The sequence below is a fragment of the Saccostrea cucullata genome, unplaced genomic scaffold, assembly GCF_032062105.1.
Source record: "Saccostrea cucullata isolate Sc308-1 unplaced genomic scaffold, CSIRO_AGI_Scuc_v1 ctg5287, whole genome shotgun sequence".
NCBI classification, from domain to species: Eukaryota; Metazoa; Mollusca; class Bivalvia; order Ostreida; family Ostreidae; genus Saccostrea; species Saccostrea cuccullata.
The window spans coordinates 11,768-36,821 of NW_026929519.1; the positions used below are offsets into that span (position 1 = coordinate 11,768).

Consider the following 25,054-nt stretch of genomic DNA (forward strand, 5'->3'; position numbering starts at 1 on the left):
AATATTATGAATGTCCTGCTTGTTTTAGTTTAATTTCAGAATTTTTCAAGTTTGACCAAATCTTGAAAAAGTAAAAGCCACAAGGTTTTGCAATTATTTGACATAGCATTACAAAATGCATTATATTTTAGCAACATCATGAAAATTTAAGATGCCAAAAAATTTAGTTCACATTCACATTTAACTCATTACACAGGTTTTATAAAAGATTAAATAAGTGTAGTTTTGAGAATATTGTTACGTTAAACGCAGCCATTTTGGTTAAAAATCTGGTATTCCTGTCTCCATGGTAACAAATCTTGCATTCTTGTTTCCATAGTAATAGAGAATGGATAGGGAAAATTTTATTTCATATTAGTTGCAATCTAAGGGGATAGTTTCAGGAAACTTGAAACATGCCCTGGTTAGTCTACATGTACTTCAAAATTGTCAATTTTACGGAAGGGGGGGGGGGGCATTTTGTGCAGGTGTTCACAGTTCTCCTATCTAAGAACATATTTACATGTATAAATGCTCTTGGAAATGGATTGTGAATATTTTTATATGACACCTCTCCTAGATATGGACTAATTTTACTGTAAATGACATCAAAACAGGTAGAAAGGAACATTTCTTTTCTATATGAACTTCATGAAATGTGCATATGTTCCTTGAAATACGGAAATTTTGCAGATTTTGGGTAATTTTTCATCAGCTTTTTAAAAAAAAATGTTTAAGTGTCCCATAAATATTTTAATGTGTTTAAACTAACTTATGTACCATCTATACAATGCACTGTTTCCTGAATTTCAAATCAGTGTGCAAAGTATTAAAAAATCGCTTTGAAAAAGGGTCTAAAATGGTAATTTTCTCAATTTGGCAAAATGCCAAAATCCCCAAAGCTAAGCGTTGTTAAGCCATTATGTAGAATTACAGTTTTTAAAAATTTATGCTGTTATACTAGAGAGGAAAAATGGTAGTTTTGAAACAAAAGTAGATTTTCCCATTCTCTTGTTTCATTTAAGCTCATTTTTATTCAGTAAAACCTACAAAATCACGTTTTTTGGTCAAATTTTAGGAAGAATTTACAGGGGAAACAATAGGTGCCGTTACCATGGCAACGAGACATTTTTTGAAATAAAAAAATATAAAACCATTAATGATGTGACAATGTGAGTACACACAAAAAGTTTCATAGAAATTGAAAATGTAGCGTGGCCAAGCATTATTGACATTGTTTGATATTTACAGAGAATTGATATTAAAAGTTATTGCCCCTTGTGTGAAAAACCTTGTTATCGCTACTCCTCCGAAACCATAGACACTATAAACACCAAATCTTCACTAATGTCTTAAGGGTCTTCAGGCCAAACTTCATTGTATAAGTGCGAGAGGATCTGATGACTCCTTATATGAATTATTGCCCTTTAACTTCTTTGTACTTACTATTAAACCTTATTACTTGAAAAGTATAAGTCGTAGAGGCATGGGGTCAATTGCATTGTGACCCTTGACCTTTGACCTTGAGGATTTTTGCAAGGTCAAAGCTCAAGGTCACTTCATTTTTTTTTAAATTTTCATTTCTTCTTTATTTATCTTTTTAAGACAAATTTTGTTTTCTTATTCATGGAATTTAATTTTAAGGAGTCAGATATAAAACAGAATTGTAATTCAAAGAAGGTGGAAAGACCTCTTATTGTTCTTTGAACAATAAGTCTCCTAGTTTTTTTTTTATTTTTCCGCCGTGTGATTTTGAGTTTCAAGATTTATCGTACAGATTTTTAATTCATAAGAATGTACTCCGTAAAAGATTTTCGCAGTTGACCCTGCGTATATAAACTATGACCCCTTTCGGAGTTATTACCCCTTTCGCAAAAAAGCTTGTTATCGCTACTCCTCTGAAACCATAAACCGTAGAGAAATGAAACCTTCACTAATGTCTTCAACTAATTTAGTAGACACTTCATTGATTCATTGCAAAAGTATTCATTGACCCCTTCAATAAGTTATTGCCCCTGGAAGTTTTAGAATTTTACAAATAATTAAAAATTTTCAAAACGAGAAGACGTAGAGACATGGGACCAAATGCATAAGATTCATTGACCTTTGGTCTTGAAATTTATGGAAAGGTCAAAGGTCAAGGTCATTCCAAAACTGAGAAATTTAGCTCTTTTTATATCTCTTTTGTCTTTTAACATATACTTAATGTCTATGCATCATTAAAAACTTTTAAAACTGTTTTAAAGATTTTATTCTTGTCCCCTAACATGAACCCATTTAAAAGTTATTGCCCCTTGTGCGAAAAACCTTGTTATCGCTACTCCTCCAAAATCGTAGATCCTAGAGACACCAAACCTTCACTAATGTCTTAAGGGTCTTTAGGCCTAACTACACTGTTTAAGTGCAAAAGGATCTGATGACCCCTTATATGAGTTATTGACCTTTAAGTTCATTGTACTTACTATTAAACCTTATAACTTGAAAACCGTAAGTCGTAGAATCATGAGGTCAATTGCATTGTGACTCTTGACCTTTGACCTTGAATATTTTTTCAAGGTCAAAAGTCAAGGTCATTTCAATTTTTTAAAAATCTTCATTTTTTCTATGCTTTAAGAGAGTTTTGCTTTCATTTTCATGGAATTTAATTTGTAGGAGTCAGATATAAAACCAATTTGAAATTCAAAGAAGGTGGAAAGACCTCTTATTGTTCTTTGAACAATAAGTCTCCTAGTTCTGTTTGTTTTGCATTTTCAATAAACACATTACTGGTTTCATGAGACGCATCACTGTATGTGTCGATGTGTGATATATTTACTTCTTCTGGGTTTACAGTTTTCCACTCTACAACATCTAGATCAAGACTTTTATCTTCATTTTCAACACTGTCTCGGACATTATACCAAGATGTGTATCTTCCTGTCGCTTTCCCGGCTCTTCCCAGTACTGTTGCCTCTGTCCATTCCTCTGAGTTTGGAGGCTTGTACTTGATCCTGTCATGTTTCTTTGGTCTCTGTCTCTGGTCAGTTTGTGAATCTACTTCCTGGTTGAGTTGCTCTGGTACCTGATTACCAGTAAGTTTTTCTGAAACAGTACTTGAAATGACTGTCTTTATTTTCACGCCATCCTCATTGTTTTTATCTTCACACTGTTTTTCCAAACTGTCATCACTCGGTTTTAGTTCTGGCTGATCTTGTGTAATTTTGCACAGTCTGTTAGGGGATACTCTCACAAAGACTCCCCCATGTCTAACAAACACGACTTTTCCATCTTGAAATACCACCTTTCCAGGTCATAACCAGCGCTCTCGACCCTCTCGTTTGTAAAACACCAAGTCACCATTGTCATATGTTACTTCTGCTGCTCTAACTTTGGAACGCAGTGCTCTTCGTATTCTCTCATCTGCTTCACTTTGAATAAAGGCACGCCGTGCTTCATGCAGGGTGTTCAGATGCCTAGCCAGTGTCTCAGAACTTGTACTCCCTTCCAGGGCAGGTATATCAGCTTTCATGATGTTAGGCAAATTTGGATTCTGTCCAAATATTAATTGATGGCTGCTAAAACCATTCCACATCTGTAATGAGTTTCTTGCCATATTTGCCCATGCAAGAAGTGTTTCAATATTAACAGTTTTATTTTCAGCTTCAAGTGTGACAAGCATCATATCTGTAACAGCATGAACACGTTCACAAAGTCCATTTTGAAAAGGGCTCATTCCTGCTGTTGTGCATAAACGAATGTTGAGTATAGATGCTATTTCTCGCGTTTCATCTGAACTGAATTCTCCGCCATTGTCTGTCATCAAGGCTCCCATCACTCCAAAAACTCCTACCCATTTTTCCATCATGGCATCAATTACATCTCTTGGCTCCTTTCGCTGTATGAAGACAGAGACTGTATATCTCGACCACATGTCTATCATATGGAGTATCCAGCGCCCCTTATACTGTTTGAGGTCCATCGCAACTTTCTCATTGAATTTCTTTGCCATTGGCAATGCTACTACTGGTTTTGGTGGCGTCTTTGCATACGCTTAACACAGGTCACATTTTTGTTCTATATCCAACAGGTGTTCTTCAAACTCTTCCTTCCACACTCCTGCATCTTTTAACAAAGCCACAAGTCTCTTTTTTGGGGGGTGCGCAAATTGCCGATGAAGTTTCGAAAGAGCAGACTTGAGTTTTTGAGGCTCCAATTCTTCAAGTTTAACCGAGTTCACCTCTTCTAAGGGTACAGTCTCTGATTTGTCAATTGGTATACAATAATGCCCAGACGTAGTTAAGTTAAGTGCCACATCTTGTCCCATGATGACAGCAGTGTCCTTTTCCAAATCCAGTTTTACCCCAGCTTTTTTCATTGCGGTTCTGGAAAGCAGTAGAGGAATATCAGAATTAACCACATCTGTTTTGACTGTAACAGGTTTACCAACTATACTGACTGGTAATTCATATTCCCCTTCAGATTTCAATCTTGTTCCACCACCAAATTTGAAGACTTTATGCCCCTCACGTCTCAACACATTCCCGCGATCACTTTCCTTCAGCGAGCTAAGGTAACTTTGTAACCATGTTTTTCCACAAACGGTGCTGCTGCATGCACTATCAAGTACTGCACAGTTTCGTGCCTCTGTTCCAAGTTGGCTGACTTCATTTTTATGGTACCCTGTAAACAATACTGCATGCTCTGTCAACGGCTCTTCCTCTGTTATGTGTACTTTAGACATGTTCTCCCAACTGTCTGGACATTTTGCCACGAGATGCCGGAATGATCCACAAGATCTGCATGTCATAATTTTCCCATCTGCACCTTGTGGGTTGAGATTTTTTGTCCTACGCTGTGACGAAATAAATCCTGAACTTCTGCCACCACCCCTGCTGTAGTTAAAGCGCCCACCTCGCCGATATTCAGTATTGCCACCTCTTCGTACATAACCTGCCGCCAATAAAGCCTCTTCATTCTCTGCTAAAAATGCTGGTTCTAGTTTTATACTCTTGTTTTCACACTGTGTATGTCCTCCTTCACTCATGAACTTTTTCAACGACTTATTTGCTTCTTCGTACAATGTGTCTTTATTTTCATAGTTAATTCCAGTCAAAACTAACATTTTTTGCTCTTTGGTAATGTTTGCTTTTCGTAAAAGTTTAAAAGCTAAAATTTCTGAGGGGAGTGTCATTTTCTTTTTCTCAATTTTTCTGTATTTGGTGTCAAAAATTGCTATGAACTGGTTCATCGACTGTCCTTCACTTCTCTTTAGGTCCTCAAATTCCTCAAACTTTTCCAAACTGTCTGCTAGGTCATCTTTGGCAAGGTGCTTATCAAGAAAGTCAAGAAGAGTCTTGAATCCACTTTCCTTTTTCAGATCTTCAAGCTTAATTTGATCAAAAACTTTCTCACGAATCTTACTGTCATCTTCCTCTGGAAGGGTCAGTGCAACCGCAATGCCTTTTTTCTCTTTTGCCAGTTCTGTTATCTCACTCCATGCTAATAATTCATGTCTGTAGAGTTCATAGGGTTTTGATTTTGATTTAAATACTGGTGGGTTAATTTTAGTCGCCATATTGGATTCTGATCTTCACTGTTTCCCTCCTTTTTTTTTTTTTTTTTTTCTTTTTCTTTGCAAAGACTCACCCTGTTTATACTTCTAACACACTTCACTTCCTTTCACTTGATCCTCTGGTTGATAACTATATACGCTCTGCTACCACTGTTAATCACTATTATTGCCTGAATTTATAATCACACTGTTACCACAGATCACTGACTTTATTTCTCTCCAGTCACATGGATCACACTAACTAAAGCAACCTCCAAACACGGAAGAGTTCATTACTGAGAGTTATCTATCTTGATACATAATGCAACATAAAATAGATTAACAATACTATTCATTGATATGGTTTAAATAAGTAGTGAATCTAGAGTTAATAATTCAGTTTGACTGTGCAGGTTGTGGTGTCTGCAGTATTTCTATGTAATCGACAATAAGTATAGTTTAATAGAAAATAGTTGCTCTTGGTATGTCCAGTGCTTCCTCTTTGAGTGCCTGCTGAGCAGAACAGTATCTCTTTACCCGCCGTCTGTCTGTCTATCTGTCCGCCTCTGCGTTTGTTTCTCTGTAAGTTTAGAAAGCATGTAATTGATATCTCTTTAACTAATTTATTGCTTGACATAACAGCTTTTGTAAATTAATGTCATTACAGTACTACTCATTCTTTCCTAAGGCATTTGGCCAACTTTTCAATAAATTCATCCCTACAAGTTTAATTCTCTGTATCAGTCTATGAGGTACAGTTTTGGCTTTGTTTTAGGATTTTTATATTTCTATATTTACACTTTTACCCTGACGATTTTTTTTATTCTGATCATCCTAAAATTCCTGAACGAATTCAACCTATCCATTCCCCTTAAGTTTTTTTTTATTTTATTTCTCAATTTAACAAAACGAACTAAAGTCTAAAATCTAAAACAATAATCAAAGCTATTTATTATAATGAATATGAATAACTTTGCACTGTTGTTTCTTTTTTTTGTGATATATATACATACATTTTAAATATATTTTAATTACGCTGGATTTTAAAGTTAACTTTTCTTGATTTGCAAATATTTCACACTCGAAGAACACAATGATAACAACGACCCGTTGCTCGAATAAAATAAAAGCCGTGAACGACAAAGTGGGAACAACAGAAAATCAACAAAAAACCTAAGTATGAAACAGTTACTTCTCCTTACTAAAACTTTACTCTTTCAGTGCACCCAAACTCTGAAATCCCCTGTCTTGTTTTATCTCGAATTCGATCAAGGACATGTTTATTAACACCGCTATGAAAAGTGGGACACGATTGTCAATAACAGCTGCACTAGCAAGATGTTTGTTAGATCGTGAAAATGATATGTGTTTAGTAAATGACCCTTTTAATTGCATTGCACGGCAACAACTTTTCAAATCATTGATGCGTGGTAAGAAAACTGATTGTACCCCCTATTTTTTCTCAAGTGGTTGACTGTCTGTTAATTTTTATCTTATAATTAAACAAGCATCCTTTGTCTAACAATGTATGTAGGATTTGTTTTAAATATTCGCGTGTTATTGCGTGACTCTTGTCAGTTAAAGGATATATTTATTACCATGGCTCAAAAGATAACAAGCATAAGCTAGTAGAGCTATGTTATGCAACCTAGATTACTTCAGAATTTGTTACCCGTATTTAAACTTAGATACCTTTATACAGAACCATAAAAGTGATATAAAATAGATCAGTGCCGTATTTACTTCCACTTGTAATCTTCTTTTAGATTTCTTTTTGATTACATCATAACATAACGTATGATTTCTCCATTCACATTAACGATTCTCTCAATGTTATATGTTAATTAAAACAATTAAAGATATGTACATGTATATTCCAGTACAAGACTTTCAACGATTATTATTTTTCTAACGTAAAAAATGTCATTTCATCAAAATTAATATATGTACAATTCAATTAAAATGCTTTCTTGGACTTTTTGAAATTCATGTGATGCGAAAAAACATCCAAACACTAAGGCATAACCCCGCTAACACAAAAACATTTTTAAAATGTTTTTAAAACATTTTCAAAACGTTGCGAAAACATTTTTAAAAAATGTTTTAATCACGTGATTTTGTATGGTTTTTTAAACGTTTTTGAAACATTTTAGTGAAATATTTCAGCAAAATGTTGTCAGAACATTTTCTTTAAATGTTTCAAAAACATTTTCAATAATGTTTTAATCACGTGAATTTGTATGGTTTTTTAAACGTTTTAAAAACATTTTAGTGAAATATTTCAGCAAATGTTTCCGGAACATTTTCTTAAAATGTTACAAAAACATTTTTCAACAACGTTTTAATCACGTGATTTTGTATGGTTTTTAAAATGTTTTTAAAACATTTTACAAAATATTTCAACAAATGTTAACATAACATTGTTTTTAAATGTAACAAAAACATTTTCAAAAATGTTTTATTCATGTTTAAATTGTTCGGTTTTTAAAACGTTTCCAAAACATTAAAGTCGAGGTTACACCTGCATTTTTACTTTTTTTCATTAAATAATGATATATTTATATATTAAAAGAAATAAACACAAATTATATCTAATTTTTTAACCTTTAATACAAACCCATATTCAATATATTAATCACATTTAAATTCCATTTAAATTCAAGTTTTAATTTATTTTCTTTCAAGTCACCGGGTTTTTAAAGGTTGAACACGGCGTCTAATCCATTCACTGAATTTTAAAAGAACAGAATCACAGAAATCCTATGTTCACTGTATGGGCCGAACAGAGTGGCGGATCTATAAGACTTAGTTAGAATCACATACACTGAAAAGGCTGATAAGGAATCTGCTCCTCGGAAAGAATAGCACAATCTATAAAGATAAGGAAAATTGTGTTTGTATCATCAGCGTTCTACATCTAATGTATCTTAAGATGATCCATAAAAATATACAAAAAAAAAATATTTTAAATAATTATATCAAATTTAAGTTCTTTCCTCATTTGCATTGAAAAAAGCAGAAAAATAATTACTATGACAATATTATTCAAGTCAAGACTCAAGAGTAATAGTATTTACGTACACCTTTGCCTTCACCAAAGGCGGGTCTTTTGAATACGGGAATTTGAAAATAAGGATGATGCAACCAACACCATGCTGTAAAGAAATTTCATTTTTAAATCAACATATTGTTTGATGATTAACATTTCACAAAGACAACGAATACTTGAATCAAGGATATAATTGTGTTGCCTTAAGAATGAAATATTCAAATCAAATATTTATATAACATTAACGCTTTGTCATTGCTACATACATTTGTACTAAGTTATTGATCATGCACTGGTAGTATAAAAGTCGTTTTTAAATGATCTTTTAAAGTCTATGATAAAGGAATAATTCTTACCATTCAAAGTTAATAAATCCCGAGGTTATTATTGTGGTTTATATGGTGCGAAGTCTTCTCATTCAAATCGGTACGGAGTAAGCGCGCACATCTTGTTTACCAGAATTCAAAATTTGGCCTAGATAAGCTGCAAACTACTATTCTCTGTAACGCGCTGCCCAGCAGGAGAATTGCATAATAGGTTATCATGACACTGAAACTGACCAGTGTGCCAATCCCTATCTAATGCCTCAGAGTAAAATTCTGGGAGTGGATCACAGATTTGATGAAGACAATTTTTTTTTAAAAAGACATTTAAGAGTTTTATTTAATGCTTATTATTTTATATATTTAATTATATTTTAATTTTTTTGGTTTGCCTATCCTTTCATTTATTGATTTTTTGATTTGTTTAATCAAAGGACTTTATATAAATTATGTCTGTTTAATCAATAAGCCAAAACTAGAAATCATTATAAAATACCGGAAAAAATCTTTCAATTAAATTTCTACAATTCCTCATTTTAACACTATTCTTTCTATATATTCTTTTTTTTTCTTCATAGACTAAATTTTAGGAAACTCGCAACCATACATTATTTGAATGTTTTAAGAACATTTTGAAAATAACAGCAGCAATGAAAAATGAAGTCTTTAAAAAAAGAAAACACATTAAATTGAATGTTCTAAGATCATTCTCACAACATACTCTAAAAGTTACTAAATGAATTAAATTGTGCCGCAATTAAATAAATGTTTCAGAAACATTATGAAAATGTTTCCAAAAAATGTTACAAAAACTATAATTAAAATGTTTCAATTGTAGTGAAAATAATTATTTTAGTTAATGTTTTAAATAAACATTTTCACTGCCTAGGCCGAAAAATATCCGGAATTGAATGTTTTAACTAACAGCGATATTAAGAATGTTTTAAAAATATTTTTAAAATGTTCCTTACAAATGTTTCAGAAACGTTTTTGCAATGTTTCCGATTTACACAAAAAGAATGTTTCATTTCATGTTTTAAGAACGTTTTTAAAACGTTTTATAAGATCTTTAATTTTTGGAAGCTATAAATACCCTTAAATGAATTAAGAATGTTTCAAAAACACTTTGACAACGTTCCTTCCAAATGTTTCAGAAAGGTATTTATGCAATGTTTCAGATTTATCTAAAAAGGATGTTTCATTTAATGTTTTTAGAACGTTTTTAAAACGTACTATAAAAATCTTTGATATTTGAAAGCTAAACAAACCTTTTGAAACATTTTTAAAACGTTTCAAAAATATTTTAGAAAAATGTTCCAAAAGGATTTAATCATAAGCTTCTTCAAAACATTTTAAAAATGTTTTTAAAATGTTATAATGAGAAAAGGAAATGTTTTAAAAACATTTTTAAAATGTTTAGTCTGAAATGTTTCGAAAAAACCTTTTTACAACACCAATAAAATGTTTTGAAATGTTTTGTGCTACCTGGGAAATTTTGTCAGAGAAAGGGGATAAATACGTGTAGAAAAAGAAACCAAAAACATTCATTCAGAACTTAAGATCTTATGGGAATATACTGTAAATTAACTTTTATTCTCAACAACTCTATTTCGCAGTTCATCGAGGTTAGACTACATCGCGACGATTATTTTTCAATCAATCATTTTCTTTAAATCTGTTTTTAACAAAAATGGTTTGCAGTAATCTTAAAGCTTCAGAGTAGTTTTACCGAAATAAAAAACAATTCCAATTGATTACAGATTTTTTTTTACAGTTTAATGGAGAAGCATCATGTACAGGTATAGGGGTTCAAATCAAGACATTCATACTCGGCTGTCGAGGTAAATGAGTTGTGAAAGTTTTTTATTCCTACAACTCATATTTTGACATGAGACCTAGGTTTTAAAGGTCTCATCCGAAAGATCAATGACGTTAATTTCTATATCCTGGACATTGGCAAGGGCACAGTCTAACAGTCTAACAGGTAAAAACAAATAGGAAAGTTGAAATGCAATGAGCAACTGATCATCGACATTGTTTATCAAGCATACAGGAGTTACTTAATTTTGGCCATTCAAAATACTCAATATAATCAATGCACCATGGATCCCAAAATAAAGTCTTTAACAATGTTGATGTTTTTGGAACTGTTCAATTATATAAAAAAATAAATCTTGCTACTTGCAATTTAAGTTTATTTAAATAAGTATAGGATAGTCGAATCAGATCATTTCTGAAACAGATGAAAGTGTTTGAATACAAATTTGAACAAAAAAATGAGGTTAAATGGAAACGTTCATCGAACAAATATTCATTGACATATTGGTTGGTCAAGAGAACAATATATTCAAGGGTAATTTTCCAGTTAGTGAGTGAGGTTCGTTATATTAGACAATATCGGTAATGTATTGTGGTTTTAAGGTCAGTACTATACATGTCGTTCACCGAAATGAGCGGTTCAATATTCATTCAAATATACACCAAAAGCCATAAAGCTGTTTAAAACTTTGGAAATTCATATCATCTTTCTTGTTCACATTTGCTGAAGAATTGCAATGACAGTAGCAGCCTTATGATTAATATAAACAATCGTATTGATTTTATTTTTTTTTTTAATCTGAGTAAGAGCGATGTTGTAAAAAAAATGTCAGACACGTACAAAGTAGGATGGGTTTTGAAAGTGGCGGGATGTCTTGTTTTAGAGGCATGAGAAGGACGGCCGGAAAATGTATAATTCCAAAAAACAGAAGGATTCTAACACTTTGAATTTAATTACTGGGATGGGTTGTTCTATGTCCATTTAAATTTGGAGGGTAACACACCTTTCGAAAAAATAATTCCATATTATATCTATTTTTAGTAAACATTAAATACAAAAAAGGTGTAGCAATAGGCGCTGGCCAATTTGTCTCATGGCTTTCCAAAATATATGCATGAATGTTGTATTCTATTCACCTGAGAAGACATTAAATACAAGTGAAATAACATTTCAGAAGTCATCTTGTTATACAAATATCAGTCAGGGAGTCCAATGAAAGAAGTAATTGAGAAAAGATATGTGTTTTATTTTAAAACACGGCCAATTCATCTTATTAAATTCAAAAGATATTATGATAGGAATTATACTTTTTATTTCTCACAAAGATTTGAGGGACTTAGAATAGATTTCTCTGAAGAGCATAGAAGTCGTCTTGTTATGGAAAAATAAACCTAAAGCAAAAACCTTCAAGAACATGAATAAATGCATAATCATAAAACAAATTTTCTACTCCAAACAATTCTGCAAATATATCAATGACTTAATTCAAACCAATATAATTTACAGAACTGATAAAAAAAAAAAGAAAAAAAAAACTGATTGATAATCAACATTTTAACGTAGCCAAACAATGGTACGAGGATCTGCTTTATGGCTTGTATTTGTCCTTTTCATGTTTTATAAATGCATCTTCAGTGTCACCAAAGTAAGGACTTGCTAGGTTTTTTAACATCATTCTTCCAATCATGTCTAACAGACTCTCAACGTTTTTCTTCTGGTCTAATATATAACCAGTATCACTGAATGCAACATATCTGTGTTCCGTTTTTTCAATCCAATTTTTCAGTTTCGATTTTGGGTTTAGTGATTTGACGTAGTCATGAATATTTATGCCTTCACCTACCAATTTTTCCTTTCCAGTAAATACGACAACAATGTATTTAGTAACTTGACTTCCAAAATTCCTTTCATAAAATTCAATAGCTTTCTCGTCCTCTGTTGTGAATTTTCCTATCCTAGTGACAAAGAGAAGTGCATGAGGACCTGGTTTAGCTAGACGCAACCCCTTGGCTATTTCATTTTTGATAGTCTTTTCTTCTTGGTTTGAACCATACACACCTGGAGTATCAATTATGCGAACATGTTGCCCCAGAAAATTGGTAGCTTCTACAGCTGTTGACTTTAGTGTTCCAGGTTCATTGGAAAATACTAAAGGAACTGCAAATACTTTTCTTCCGATTAGCACATTACCAACGGTACTTTTTCCGACACCAACTTTCCCTATAACCAATAATCGCAATGGTTCGGAAGTGTCCTGTGGGTCTAAAAAAGAAATTTTGTGTTTATCAAGTGATTAAGTTAAATATAGTCATAGGCACTTCAAAGATACTTATTATTAATTCTAATAAAAATGTAACTACATGTACAAATCTACATACATGTGTTTGTAAATCTCATTTTTTGGCAAATGAACTTAGTTTGAAGAATCCACAAAATAAGAGTTTCAGTTGATTAGGATCCTCTTTTTATTTACAGTTTATTTCGAAAATGAGTCCAGTCATTCTATAGACAGATTTTATTATCAATATAGAGTTTTCATAATCTCTATAAATTATAAACTACAGAAAAAAAGCAGAATATTTTCATACATTTGATACCAAATACAAACTGCATTGAAGACTTAAGATGATTAACTAACCCACTTCACACTCTTTGTCATCATTTTGTAAAGACATTCCGTCAGGACACAGGCATTTAACGTTTCCCTTTGGCCGAGGTAAGCATATGTGGGAGCACCCTCCTCGTTTATAGGTACATCCAGTGGATTCTAAATTATTCAGGCTTTATTATATGCAAAACGATACATGTATGATTTAAGTTTCAACATTAATGATATTACAATTAATAGTCATTCTAAAATTATATATAGCTAAGTCAGCCACATTGCTTATTCCCACTGAAAACAGTAAACATTTTTTTTTGACATATAAACTTAAAATTTAAAAAAAAATGATAGTTTGAAAGAAGTTTGCGCGATGTTTCCTTAGATTTAATGGAATAAAAGGCAGGAAAATGTGTGAATCATTATTAAAAGTATTGTAAAGACATTTAACCCTGCACATAAGGTCCTCCTTTGTGAAAGTATATTCCATTCAATCTTGAAAACGTCTCCGTGCCAAGTTGGTAATGCATACCACTTCGAATCGATAACTCCATCACGTAACTAAACAGGTTGAAAAATATATCACTGAGGCCAGAAAGATCCATTACAAAATTAACAGAAAGAAAAAATTTGTGAAACCACAAATTTTCGCGGGGGTTTTCGTTTGTTTTTAGGTTTAAAGAGTCCCGCGAATTCATGACCACCATAAAATGTTAAATCTTATGAAAAAAAATTATTTAATTCTCCAACCAGGAAATAAAATTCCAACAAACCAATGATTTAAAAAAAACTTCAACACTTTTGCAAAATATGACTTTACAGTAGTAAACGTTTTCACAGTGGCTGGATTGGTTCATAATATAAGTTTTTCATTGTTTTACATTATATTATTTTTTGACGAGATGATTTAAATCGGAGACAGAAGAGATTCATTGGGAGGGTTTTTCTTTTCTATTTTTATTAAAGGTTTCGCCTTCCTTTTAGAATATTTTCAATCCGAAAACTTTTGTCTCACACTACTAATATTTAATCTGGAGGACCATCATCTCAATGAATGAAATGATTCCCTACCTTCAAAATTTAAATTGATATTGTCTACTACTGACTGTATTTTTTTTCTTGTTTTATGTTCAAATGTTTTACAATTTTATCTTTAAGAAATATGTGTTATCTAGAAACAAGAAAAATACAGTTACTGATTCATTTTCAGTTCATTGACTTATTTTGAATTATACAAAATTAGGCAATATCCATATTTAAGGTTTCTTTAGACTATTCATTGATATGGTTTAAATAAGTAAGGAATCTAAAGTTAATAATTCAATTTGACTGTGCAGGTTGTGGTGTCTACAGTATTTTTATGTAATCGACAATAACTATAGTTTAATAGAAAATAGTTGCTCTTGGAATGTCCAGTGCTTCCTCTTTGAGTGCCTGTTGAGCAGAACAGGATCTCTTTACCCGTTGTCTGTCTGTCTATCTGTCCGCCTCTACGTTTGTTTCTCTGTAAGTTTAGAAAGCATGTAATTGATATCTCTTTAACTGATTTATTGCTTGACATAACAGCTTTTGTAAATTAATGTCATTACAGTACTAGTCATCCTTTACTAAGGCATTTGCCAAACTTTTCAATAAATTCATCCCTACAAGTTTAATACTCTGTATCAGTTTATGAGGTACAGTTTTGGCTTTGTTTTAGGATTTTTACACTTTTACCTTGACTATTTTTTTTTCTGATCGTCCTAAAATTCCTGAACGAATTCAACGTATCCATTCCCCTTAAGTTTTTTTTTTAAATTTTATTTCTCAATTTAACAAAATGAACTAAAGTCTAAAATCTAAAACAATAATCAAAGCTATTTATTATAATGAATATGAATAACTTTGCACTGTTGTTTTTCCGTGATATATATACATACATTTTAAATATATTTTACGCTGGATTTGAAAGTCAACTTTTCTTGATTCAAATATTTCAAACTCAAAGTACACTATGATAACGACAACCCGTTGCTCCAATAAAATAAAAGCCGCGTACGGCAAAGTGGGAACAACTGAGAATCAACAAAACACCTAAGTATGAAACAGTTACTTCTCCTAACTAAAACTTTATTCTTTCAGTGCACACAAACACTCAAAACCCCTGACTTGTTTTATCTCGAATTCGATCAAGGACCTGTTTATTAACACCGCTATGAAAAGTGGGACACGATTGTATCCAATTACAGCTGCACTAGCAAGATGTTTGTTAGACGTTTGTAAAGATGTCTAGTAAATGACCCTTTAAATTGTATCGCACGGTAACAACTTTTCAAATCATTAATGCGTGGTAAGAAAACTGATTTTGCCCCCCCCCCCTTAATTTTTTCCTAAGTGGGTGACTGTATGTTAATCTTTATTTTATTATTAAACAAGTATCCTTTGTCTATCAATGTGTTTAGGGTTTGTTTGAAATATTCAAGTGTAATTGCATGACTCTTGTCAGTTTAAGGATTTTTTATATCCATGGTTCAAAATATAACAAGCATACCTAAATGAGCAGCTATATTACATCAAAATTTGTTTTCTGTATTTAAACTTGATTATATAACTAAAGTAACGTGCTCACTTCCACTTGTATTGTTTTTTTTTTATTTCTTTTTGAAAACACACCATAACGTACAACTAATTCATATGAGTGAGAATTAGGACGTTAAGCAATACACTGTAAATCTATCTTTTATCACCCGCTCCCAATCCAATTATCTAAGGAAAGTCTTTTGGTAAACTTCATTTATGTTTGATGTCATTTTAAATTCCCTTGTTTTTTGTTGATAAACGAAAGAAATGCAAATTTCAGGATGTGAAAATGTTTCGAGAAGTATATGCAATTAAGAGAAACACAGGTGCCCCCTAAATTATCTTGAAAAATATATTTAATATAATAAATGTTAAGCAATTTTCTCTTTCTGGTTTGTCAATTTTGATTATGTCTTTTCATCTTACTTAAGAAAAATCACTTCAAAATTTTATTTTTTGTGATTGTTTTTTCCCCATTTTTTTTCTTTTTTGGTTTTATCCCATTTTCGACAATGTTTTATCAAATGACGACCCCACTCCTTCCAGCACAAGTTTCTGAATATTAGCCTGTAGTGAGTACTAGGTCATTTGAGCAGGGGAATCTTTTATTGTTCGGACATCTACTGCGACACGGAACTTTGGTACAATCTATAGGGTTGGTACCGTACAAATTCCCACGATTTATATTAGTGGAATAATTATACATTAAAGTGAATACTGCAATGAAGTCTCTATACATATATTCATGTTAGTTTATTTTAATAGGTATTTTGTGTAGATATCGAATTTTCGGCGCATCTGATCTCTTATAGATTTGAATTGTGTAACCAAACATCCAGAGCTTTCCAGTTTACATGAAAATTATTATTGTAACTTCTCCCTGTAGAAAAATGTGATGCTAGAAAGTCTCTTATCGACGCGCACATTTACTTAATATACAGGCTGGATGAAATTAAAAAAAAACAAGAAACTATATTGTACTGATAAACAATCAGTTCTCTATTCTTTCTTAAAGATCATTTCCTTTTTGTGTCCTTTAGAATCCCACTTTGGATTTTTTTTTCAGTAGTGTGGAGACATCACCATGTACCGGTATAGGGTTTCAAATCAATACTCGGACGTCGAGGTCATTGAGTTGGGAGAGTTATTTATTCTTACAACTCTTACTTTGACATGAGACCTTGGTTTTTAAGGTATCATCCGAAAGTTCAACGACGGTCATTTCTATTGCCTGAATTTCAGCAAAGGCACATTCACATATATGTTGACATAATGTAACTTGAAAAAATAAATATGTAGGGTAAAGTGGGAGCAACTGATCATCGACATTGCTTTTTAAACATGTAAGAGTTACTTGATCTTTGCCATTCAAAATACTCGATGCAATCAGTAAGCCATTGATCCCAAAATTTTTTTTTAACAATTATAACATATGATTGATTTAATTGGAACAGTTTAATGATTTAAACTTAGAAATTTTATTTTGTAACCTGCAATTCAAGTTTATATTATTGAGTATAGGAGGTTTAGATCATTTACTTTCTGAAGCAGATGGAAGTCATTTAGTTCAATTGGAATTTGAAAATATGAGGTTCAATGACTAAATATTCTTTGCGATATTGTTTGATCAAGAGGATAATGCATTTAAGGGTAATTTTCTAATTAGTGAGTGATGTTTGTAATATTAGAAAAGTACGTACGGTCAATATCATACATGTAGTTTACCCAAATGAGCTATGCAATATTCATTCCAATATTCATCGAAAGCTAATAAAAGCTGAAACTTTCAAAATTGATGCAATCTTCCTTGTTAACATTTGCTGAAGAATTGCAATGACAGTAGCTGTCTTGATTATTACAAACAATCATTCAAGGAAGAGGGTACAGTTTCAACTTTATTGTGCCCTAAAAATTTAATGTTCTTAAAAAATTATGAAATTAGCTTTAACAATAGTTGAAAAGATAAATATGATAAATAATTAATGAATATGACATAAAGAAAAATGATGTCATTAATTTGAAATGCTATGAAAAATCATATATATCAAAATCTTTCTTGGCGACGGTGGCGGAGTATGTTTTTTGAAAAAAAAATTCCAACGAAAATTGATGCCTTCTACAATTTTTAAGAAAATACGGGAAAATGTACATGTTAATAAGGTCACAGTTAGCATTTAAGAGTTCATATATGAAAAATAAATCGTGTATTCCTACTGCTGGGAATTCCTATGATTCAGAAAGATTGAATTTTTATCTTTCATATCACGTTCATATTTTAGAAAAATATAGGGCTTTATTTGTTTTGAAACTGTACCTTCTTCTTTAATTTTGAATTTTTTCAATCTATGTTAAGTGCCATGTAGAAAAAAAAATATATCAAACACGTACAATTAAGGATGGGTTTTGAAAATGGTGGGATGTGTTGTTTTAGACGCATTAGAGGGACGGCTGGAATAGTATTATTCCCAAAAACAGAAGGATTCTACATCTCTGAATGTTATTACTGGGTGGGTTGGTATATGTCCATTTACGAAGGAGGAGGGTAACACACCTTTCAAAAAATAAACCATACAATATCTTTTTTTATTAAAAATTAAATTAAAAAAGAGTGTAGCGACATTGGACTCATCGCTTTACTTTTATGTGTTTGAATGTTGTATTCACTAGAGTAGACATTAAAGACAAGTGAAATAACTTTTCAGAAGTAATATTTTTGTACATACATCAGACAGGGAGTCCAATGAAGGAAGAAATGGGGCAAATACTTTTTGATTTATTTTAAAACACTAACAATTTATTTTATTATAGTGAAAAGATATCATGATATGAATAAAACTTGTTCTTTCTTACAAAGATTTGAGGAAAATAGAATATATTTCTCAGAAGAGCATAGAAGCCATCTTGTAATGGGAAAAAAACTAAAGCAGAAACCTTTGCGAATATAAATGTATGCATAATAAAAAAAAAATAAATGTTCTACTCCAAAATATTCTGCAATATATCAATGAATCATTTCAAACCAATATAATTTACAGAACTGATGAAAATGAAAAGCAGATTGAAAATTAACATGTTCACATAGTTAAACACTGGTATGAGGGTCTGCTTTATGGCTTGTATTTTTCTTTCTCATGCTTCACAAATGCATCTTCAGGATCACCAAAGTAAGGACTTGCTAAGTTTTTCAACATCATCCTTCCAATCATGTCCAACAAAATGTCAACGTTTTTCTTCTGGTCTAATATATAACCAGTATCACTGAAAGCAACATATCTGTGTTCCGTTTTTTCAATCAAATTTTTCAGTTTCGATTTTGGGTTCAGTGATTTGACGTAATCATGAATATTTATACCTTCACCTACCAATTTTTCTTTTCCAGTAAATACGACAACAATGTACTTAGTAACTTGACTTCCAAAATTTCTCTCAAAAAATTCAATGGCTTTCTCGTCTTCTGCTGTGAATTTTCCTATCCTAGTGACAAAGAGAAGTGCATGTGGACCTGGTTTAGCTAGTCGCAACCCCTTGGCTATTTCATTTTTGATTGTCCTTTCTTCTTGGTCTGAACCATACACGCCAGGAGTATCAATTATGCGAAAATGTTGCCCCAGAAAATTGGTAGCTTCTACAGCTGTTGACTTTAGTTTCCAGGTTCATTGGAAAATACCAAAGGAACTGCAAATACTTTTTTTCCGATTAGCACATTACCAACGGTACTTTTACCGACACCAACTTTCCCTATGACCAACAGTCGCAATGGTTCGGAAGTATCCTGTGTGTCTAAAATAGAATTATTTTGTTTATCATGTGATAACGTAAAATCTATGTAAAGGCACTTAAAAGTGACTTATTATTAATTTTAATCAAAATTTAACTACATGTACATGTATATCCACATATTTGTCAATCTCATTGTTTTTGTTTTTTTGGTAAATGAACTTAGTTTGAAGAATCCACATCTTAAATAAGAGTTTCTCTTGATAGAAATCATCTGAAGTTTTTATTAACAGTTTATTTTGTAAATGAGTCCAGTCAGTTATAATAACATATTTATTTATCAGTATTGAGTATCCATAATCTCCATAAATGATGAAATGAATTTTAAAAAAATTCTTCTGTTTCCATAGATATACATGTAATACCAAATATTTATTATTGAATATATGATAATATATATGTGCATTGTAGAAAAACATTGCTATGAATATTACCAACCCACTTCACACTCTTTCTCGTCAATTTGTAAAGACATTCCGTCAGGACACAGGCATTTAACATTTCCCTTTGGCCGAGGTAAACATATATGGGAGCACCCTCCTCGTTTATAGGTACATCCTGTGGACTCTAAAACATTCGAGCTTCATTATAATAAGATAAAAGGTCAAATAAAAATGTAAGATTGAAAGAAATTTGTTTGATGTTTTCTTAAATTAAATTGGGTAAAACTCAGGGAAAATGTGTTTATCATTTTGAAAAGTATATTTTAAAAGCGTATTTACCCTGTATATAAGGTCCTCCTTTGTGAAAGTATATTCCATTTAATCTTGAAAACGTCTCCGTGCCAAGTTGGTAATGCATACCACTTCGAATCATAAGCTCCATCACATAACTAAACATGTTACAAAAATAAATCACTTTAAAGAAAAGCATCCATTACAGAACTGATAGAGTGTGCTGCAAAATTACAACTTTTTATGGGGGGGTTAATTTTATTTGTTTTAAGGAAATAATGATACCATGATATGTAACATTTCATATTTAATGCTACGTAATATTATCCAACCAAGAAATTAAATCCCCACAACCTAATGTCTTTCAGGATCTTGAAAATTTGATTCCACAAATGGAATTTTACGGTAGTAAAACTTTCTGATGGTAGCTAAAATAACTTAGAATATGATGTCCTCAGTGTATTACATTAAACATAACATGGTGTGATTGATTAAATTGAGAAAGGGGATGTTTGTGATTTTTCCCTTTAGAGAAATAGTTTCAGTTTTCTAAACGGAAAGTGTCACAATTTATTATTAAAAATATGTGTCATTTAGATATATTTTTTTAAAATACAATTTTCGATTTATTTTGAGTGATATGAGATATCATGAATACAATTAGTGTTCGTTTTCTCCATTTATTTCATCATAGCATTTCTTGAAGATTGATTGGTAATACAAAGTTATACAAATAAAATATTTTTTTTCAGATTTTGATTACGATAGAAATAGGATGAATAGCTGATAATGAATTGATTATATGGATTCAATGTATGAATTCAGAAACAGATTGATGTGAATACCTTCTTGACCAGTCTGTATAATACAATCTTTTTCTGTCAAATGCCAATCCAAAGAAATGAGCATCTCCGAATTGATCGCTAAGTACTCGCCGGTTCGTGCCATCTATGTTTGCCTTTTCTATGAGACCACTTTTTCCATCGCACCAGTACATTATGCCTTCTATCAGAAAAACTAATGAAACAGCTGTTTATTTATGCATATATAAATGAAGAATTATTATCATTTTCTATATTCTAATAGTTTTTGATCATAGAGAATGTTTCTCTTCCTTGTTAAATGTTTTCCCAGGCACCTGGTACATATTTGTGTTAATTCAGAGTTCTCATTGTTTGAAATTTTACTGTGTTGCAGAATTAAGGCAAAGTACAAAAATTTTGCAGTATTTTAGCGATTAAATTAGCAACTTAATCACTATTCATTATAATTACAAAAGAATACATGCTCACACATTAAAAAAAATCATTAATTAGTTACACAAATGATATGGTCGTATATATTGATAAAAGTTAAAACACGTAATCTGAAAAGCAGAGGTAATTTTGATCTATACAGTTGAACTACTTACCAATTTCGAAAGTAATTTTTTAGTGATTTTTGTCAGTTTTCTTAATCTAATTACGGAAGCACAAAAAAGAACTCAAGAACAGTAAAATACTTTTAAGAGTTCCTTAAGAATTTAAAATAATTGCTCAATTAATTGATTTCCGTACGAAGGTATATGACTTACAGTGTTAACGTAATTCTAGAGTCGTGGTTCTACAGAAAAAAAAACATTCATTTTTTTAAATAATACAATGTATTTTTAATACAACTACAAATTAACAGTTACATGGAAGTGTGAAACAAATCATAAGTCTTTGTTTTTTCATGCGAAAAGTTCAGTGATGGTCTAGGAGATAATTAATTATGCAAGGTGAAGCCCTAATAAATTGCTCTGCATGATATAATTGAAAGACCGTGAATTGTTTGATTAAAGTTTCAGTGAGACAAAATGTATATAGTTTTATTATCTTATCACAGATCTTACTGTGTCGGAAGATTTTACTGTGTCATAAGCATAAAATTTGAATCGTTACTGTGTCAGGAGCAACACAGTAAAACAGCCCATGGAGAACCCTGCTTTAATGTATTCATGCACTGTGCTACCAGGATGAATTAAAGTCAATTTGACATGTGTCACAGAATATAAAAAAAATATTAAAAAAAAGAGTGATTAGAGAAATGGATTTTTATCCCTATATTCTATATCCAAGCAAAACATAATTAATTCTTTCGCATCTTGTTTTATGCTTACGTAATTTTAGATTTGGGAGATGTATTATTATTACGCTGTCTGTCCATCTGCCTAACAACGCCCATAGGTTTCATTTTTTTGAGGAATGACTTTCATATTTTGTTTGTTTATTACTTTTGCCAAGTCCCTTCCTTTTTTGTAACAACATTTACGACTTATTAAAATTAACATTGGAGTGAGACAAGTGTTTGAAAAGAATCACCAGACTACATGTAACCATGGCCATAACTTTTGAATGATTGATGCATTGACTTTCATTTTTCAGGTCAGGTTTATTCCCTGACAAAATCTACTCTTAAATACCAACATTTTTTTACGGTTTAAGTTTGGACTTAGACCTTTATTTGTAAAACTTTAACCATTTGCATAAGTTTTGAAGAGTTGGCGCTACTGCTTTAATATTTAATATGTTTATTCTCTTGGGCACTATTTTCATTTTTTGATATTTTTACCATTTTTTTTAATCTGATATTTTGCATTGAGTAGGACCTGCTTTCGAAACCTTTCAATAAGGCAAAAACTTTGAAAAGATTGGTACTGACAAGTTTACATTTTACATTTCCTGGGCATCATATATTAGACCATTTGACCAGGCGTTTGACCTATTGTAGAAAAAAAAAAAACATAAACTTGACCCTACATTTTGTTCAGTTAGGGTGCTCATATTGCACAGGTGAATTATTAGTGACAAGATCTATTTGGGATTCAACATTTTTAGCTCTTGAAGTTTTACTTTTTAAAAAATATTCGGTGTTTCTAAAACGTATCTTCTTTTATTCTTTATTTGCAAGGGATTTTCATTAAAATTTCTAATTTGATTCATTAATTTATAAAATTTACTTTAAAACCTAAAATTAAAAAAAACCAGTGATAGAGTGTCAAGAGCACAATCATCTTCAACTGCATATTGTTTTCTAAATTTAAATGTACATTAATACTAGATCTGCATTTCAGTTAAAAAGTATATATATTGTTCAAGTTGATTTATTAATTCTTTACACCAATACATCCTCAGTGCCAAATGCATACCTTCAAAATCTATTGCCAGACCGTTTGGCCAATATAAGCCCTTCGTAATAAGATCTTGCCTTTCTGATCCATCATGACTTGCCCTCCAATCCTTGGACTCTCACCCCAATCCGTCCAATATATAACCCTGTAAAACTAACTATTTTAGGACGTCAGAGAACAAGACGGATATTCCAAATACTATTTGATGTTCAATTTATATGATAATTTTTCTTCAGCAAATGTATATCAGAATACATTTGTGTTAATGTGTGAATGCATACATGTCTTTAATTGAAAAAGAAAATAAAGGCTAGTGATATAGATAAGGATTACCTGATAAAGATGAATAAAAAGGACTCATCAGTTATCGTGACATTAAAACGATTTTTGTGATATTATGGTCAAAGAAGCGGACCATGTATGATTTACCCAGTTTCGTAATCGGAAACAATTGATCTTGGCTTATCCACTGCTTCCTTTATGATCTTTTTCTGATAATTATTTCCGTCTAGAGTTACTACAGAAATAGAGCTATATCCCGAATCTGTGAAGAAGAGCAACCTAGACACCGAGTCTATGGAGATCCCATCTACCACGGAATCTGAAAAAAAATGCATATAGTGTACAGAGGGTGCGACTGAATGGCATTGGACACCTACTTCTCCTGAGGCCTGTTCAGCAGAGTGAACGTTTGCGAGCGTTCCCAAAAACCTTTACTTTTAATTGAATTTTGGCTATAGCTTTGGAAGTTCGTGCTTGTGAACAAGCCTTTGGTATCTAATACACTTCTGATTTTTTAAATTTTTTTTAATTTTATTTTTATCTTTTTTATTTTGAAATTTGTGTTTCAGAAATGAAATTTGTATTTTGTAAAGTTTTAAGGAGTTTGAACATAGTGTGTTATTTTCAATTACATCAAAAGTAATAATGTTTTCTAAACTACTTACCGTTTCCAAGGTAACGGACTACTCTGTTCGTTTTGCCTTCAAGGTCACCAGATTTCAACTGACGTAATCCATTATCTGACCAGTAAATGCGTTTTTTTGCTTTATCAAACTTATAGCAACAGGATTGGGATGGAAGCCAAACAAAGGTTCACTGATATACGTCGATAAATTCATCTTGTATATCCCCTTCTTTAGAATCGTAAAAAGCAAAAAGTTCCCATCCTTTATTGCTGAAACATAATAATTTTCAGGATATCAAAAGTACTACTTCCATAAAAACTTCTGTGTAAAAATGTGTCTGTTTTATTAGGGTCTTTCATTCCTTCGAAACCCTTGTTTTCTACTGTTTCTTATTTTTTTTGTTTTTTTTTCCCGCCGGATTTTTGACGGCATATTCAAAGACCTTTCGATTGATTTTTATGAAACTTTCAGGTTAGATCCCTTTTATTTACATCTATTTACATCTGCTTTCAATTTTTTGATACATGCCTTACTTTGTAGTTATTGCCCTTTAATTGATAATTTTGATGTCTCGTTTCCACTAATAATCTAAAAAGACATATGATAATTTTATGAAAGTTGGAGAACTTGTAGCCAATACATTGTAGATGTGCATAACGAAAAAATTATAAGCTATTTTTAAA

General features: G+C 31.6%; 1 protein-coding gene and 1 long non-coding RNA gene across 2 annotated transcripts; both read right to left on the minus strand.

Annotated features, from left to right (window-relative positions):
* Positions 1-8,174: 8,174 nt before the first annotated feature.
* On the minus strand, positions 8,175-9,172 carry LOC134281094 (uncharacterized). Its single transcript, XR_009995015.1, has 3 exons — positions 8,915-9,172; positions 8,591-8,664; positions 8,175-8,380 (listed from the first exon to the last, which is right to left on the minus strand). It is a non-coding gene; the product is annotated as an uncharacterized LOC134281094 (long non-coding RNA).
* Positions 9,173-12,245: 3,073 nt separating this feature from the next.
* On the minus strand, positions 12,246-24,504 carry LOC134281095 (GTPase IMAP family member 6-like). Its single transcript, XM_062763560.1, has 7 exons — positions 24,411-24,504; positions 23,893-24,064; positions 23,482-23,608; positions 21,158-21,317; positions 13,754-13,863; positions 13,339-13,467; positions 12,246-12,962 (listed from the first exon to the last, which is right to left on the minus strand). Exons 4-7 carry the CDS (start codon positions 21,307-21,309, stop codon positions 12,289-12,291), a joined length of 1,065 nt encoding a protein of 354 aa, XP_062619544.1. The 5' UTR covers positions 21,310-21,317; positions 23,482-23,608; positions 23,893-24,064; positions 24,411-24,504; the 3' UTR covers positions 12,246-12,288.
* Positions 24,505-25,054: the final 550 nt, after the last annotated feature.

Coding starts and splice junctions, on each gene's coding strand:
- LOC134281095 (XM_062763560.1), bottom strand. CDS start 21,309: ATGTACTGGTGCGATGGAAAAAGTGGTCTCATAGAAAAGGCAAACATA. Junction 13,864..21,157: donor TATACAGACTGGTCAAGAAG/GTATTCACATCA, acceptor CAACCTGTTTAG/TTACGTGATGGAGTTATCGA. Junction 13,468..13,753: donor AGGAGGACCTTATGTGCAGG/GTTAAATGTCTT, acceptor TGAATAATTTAG/AATCCACTGGATGTACCTAT.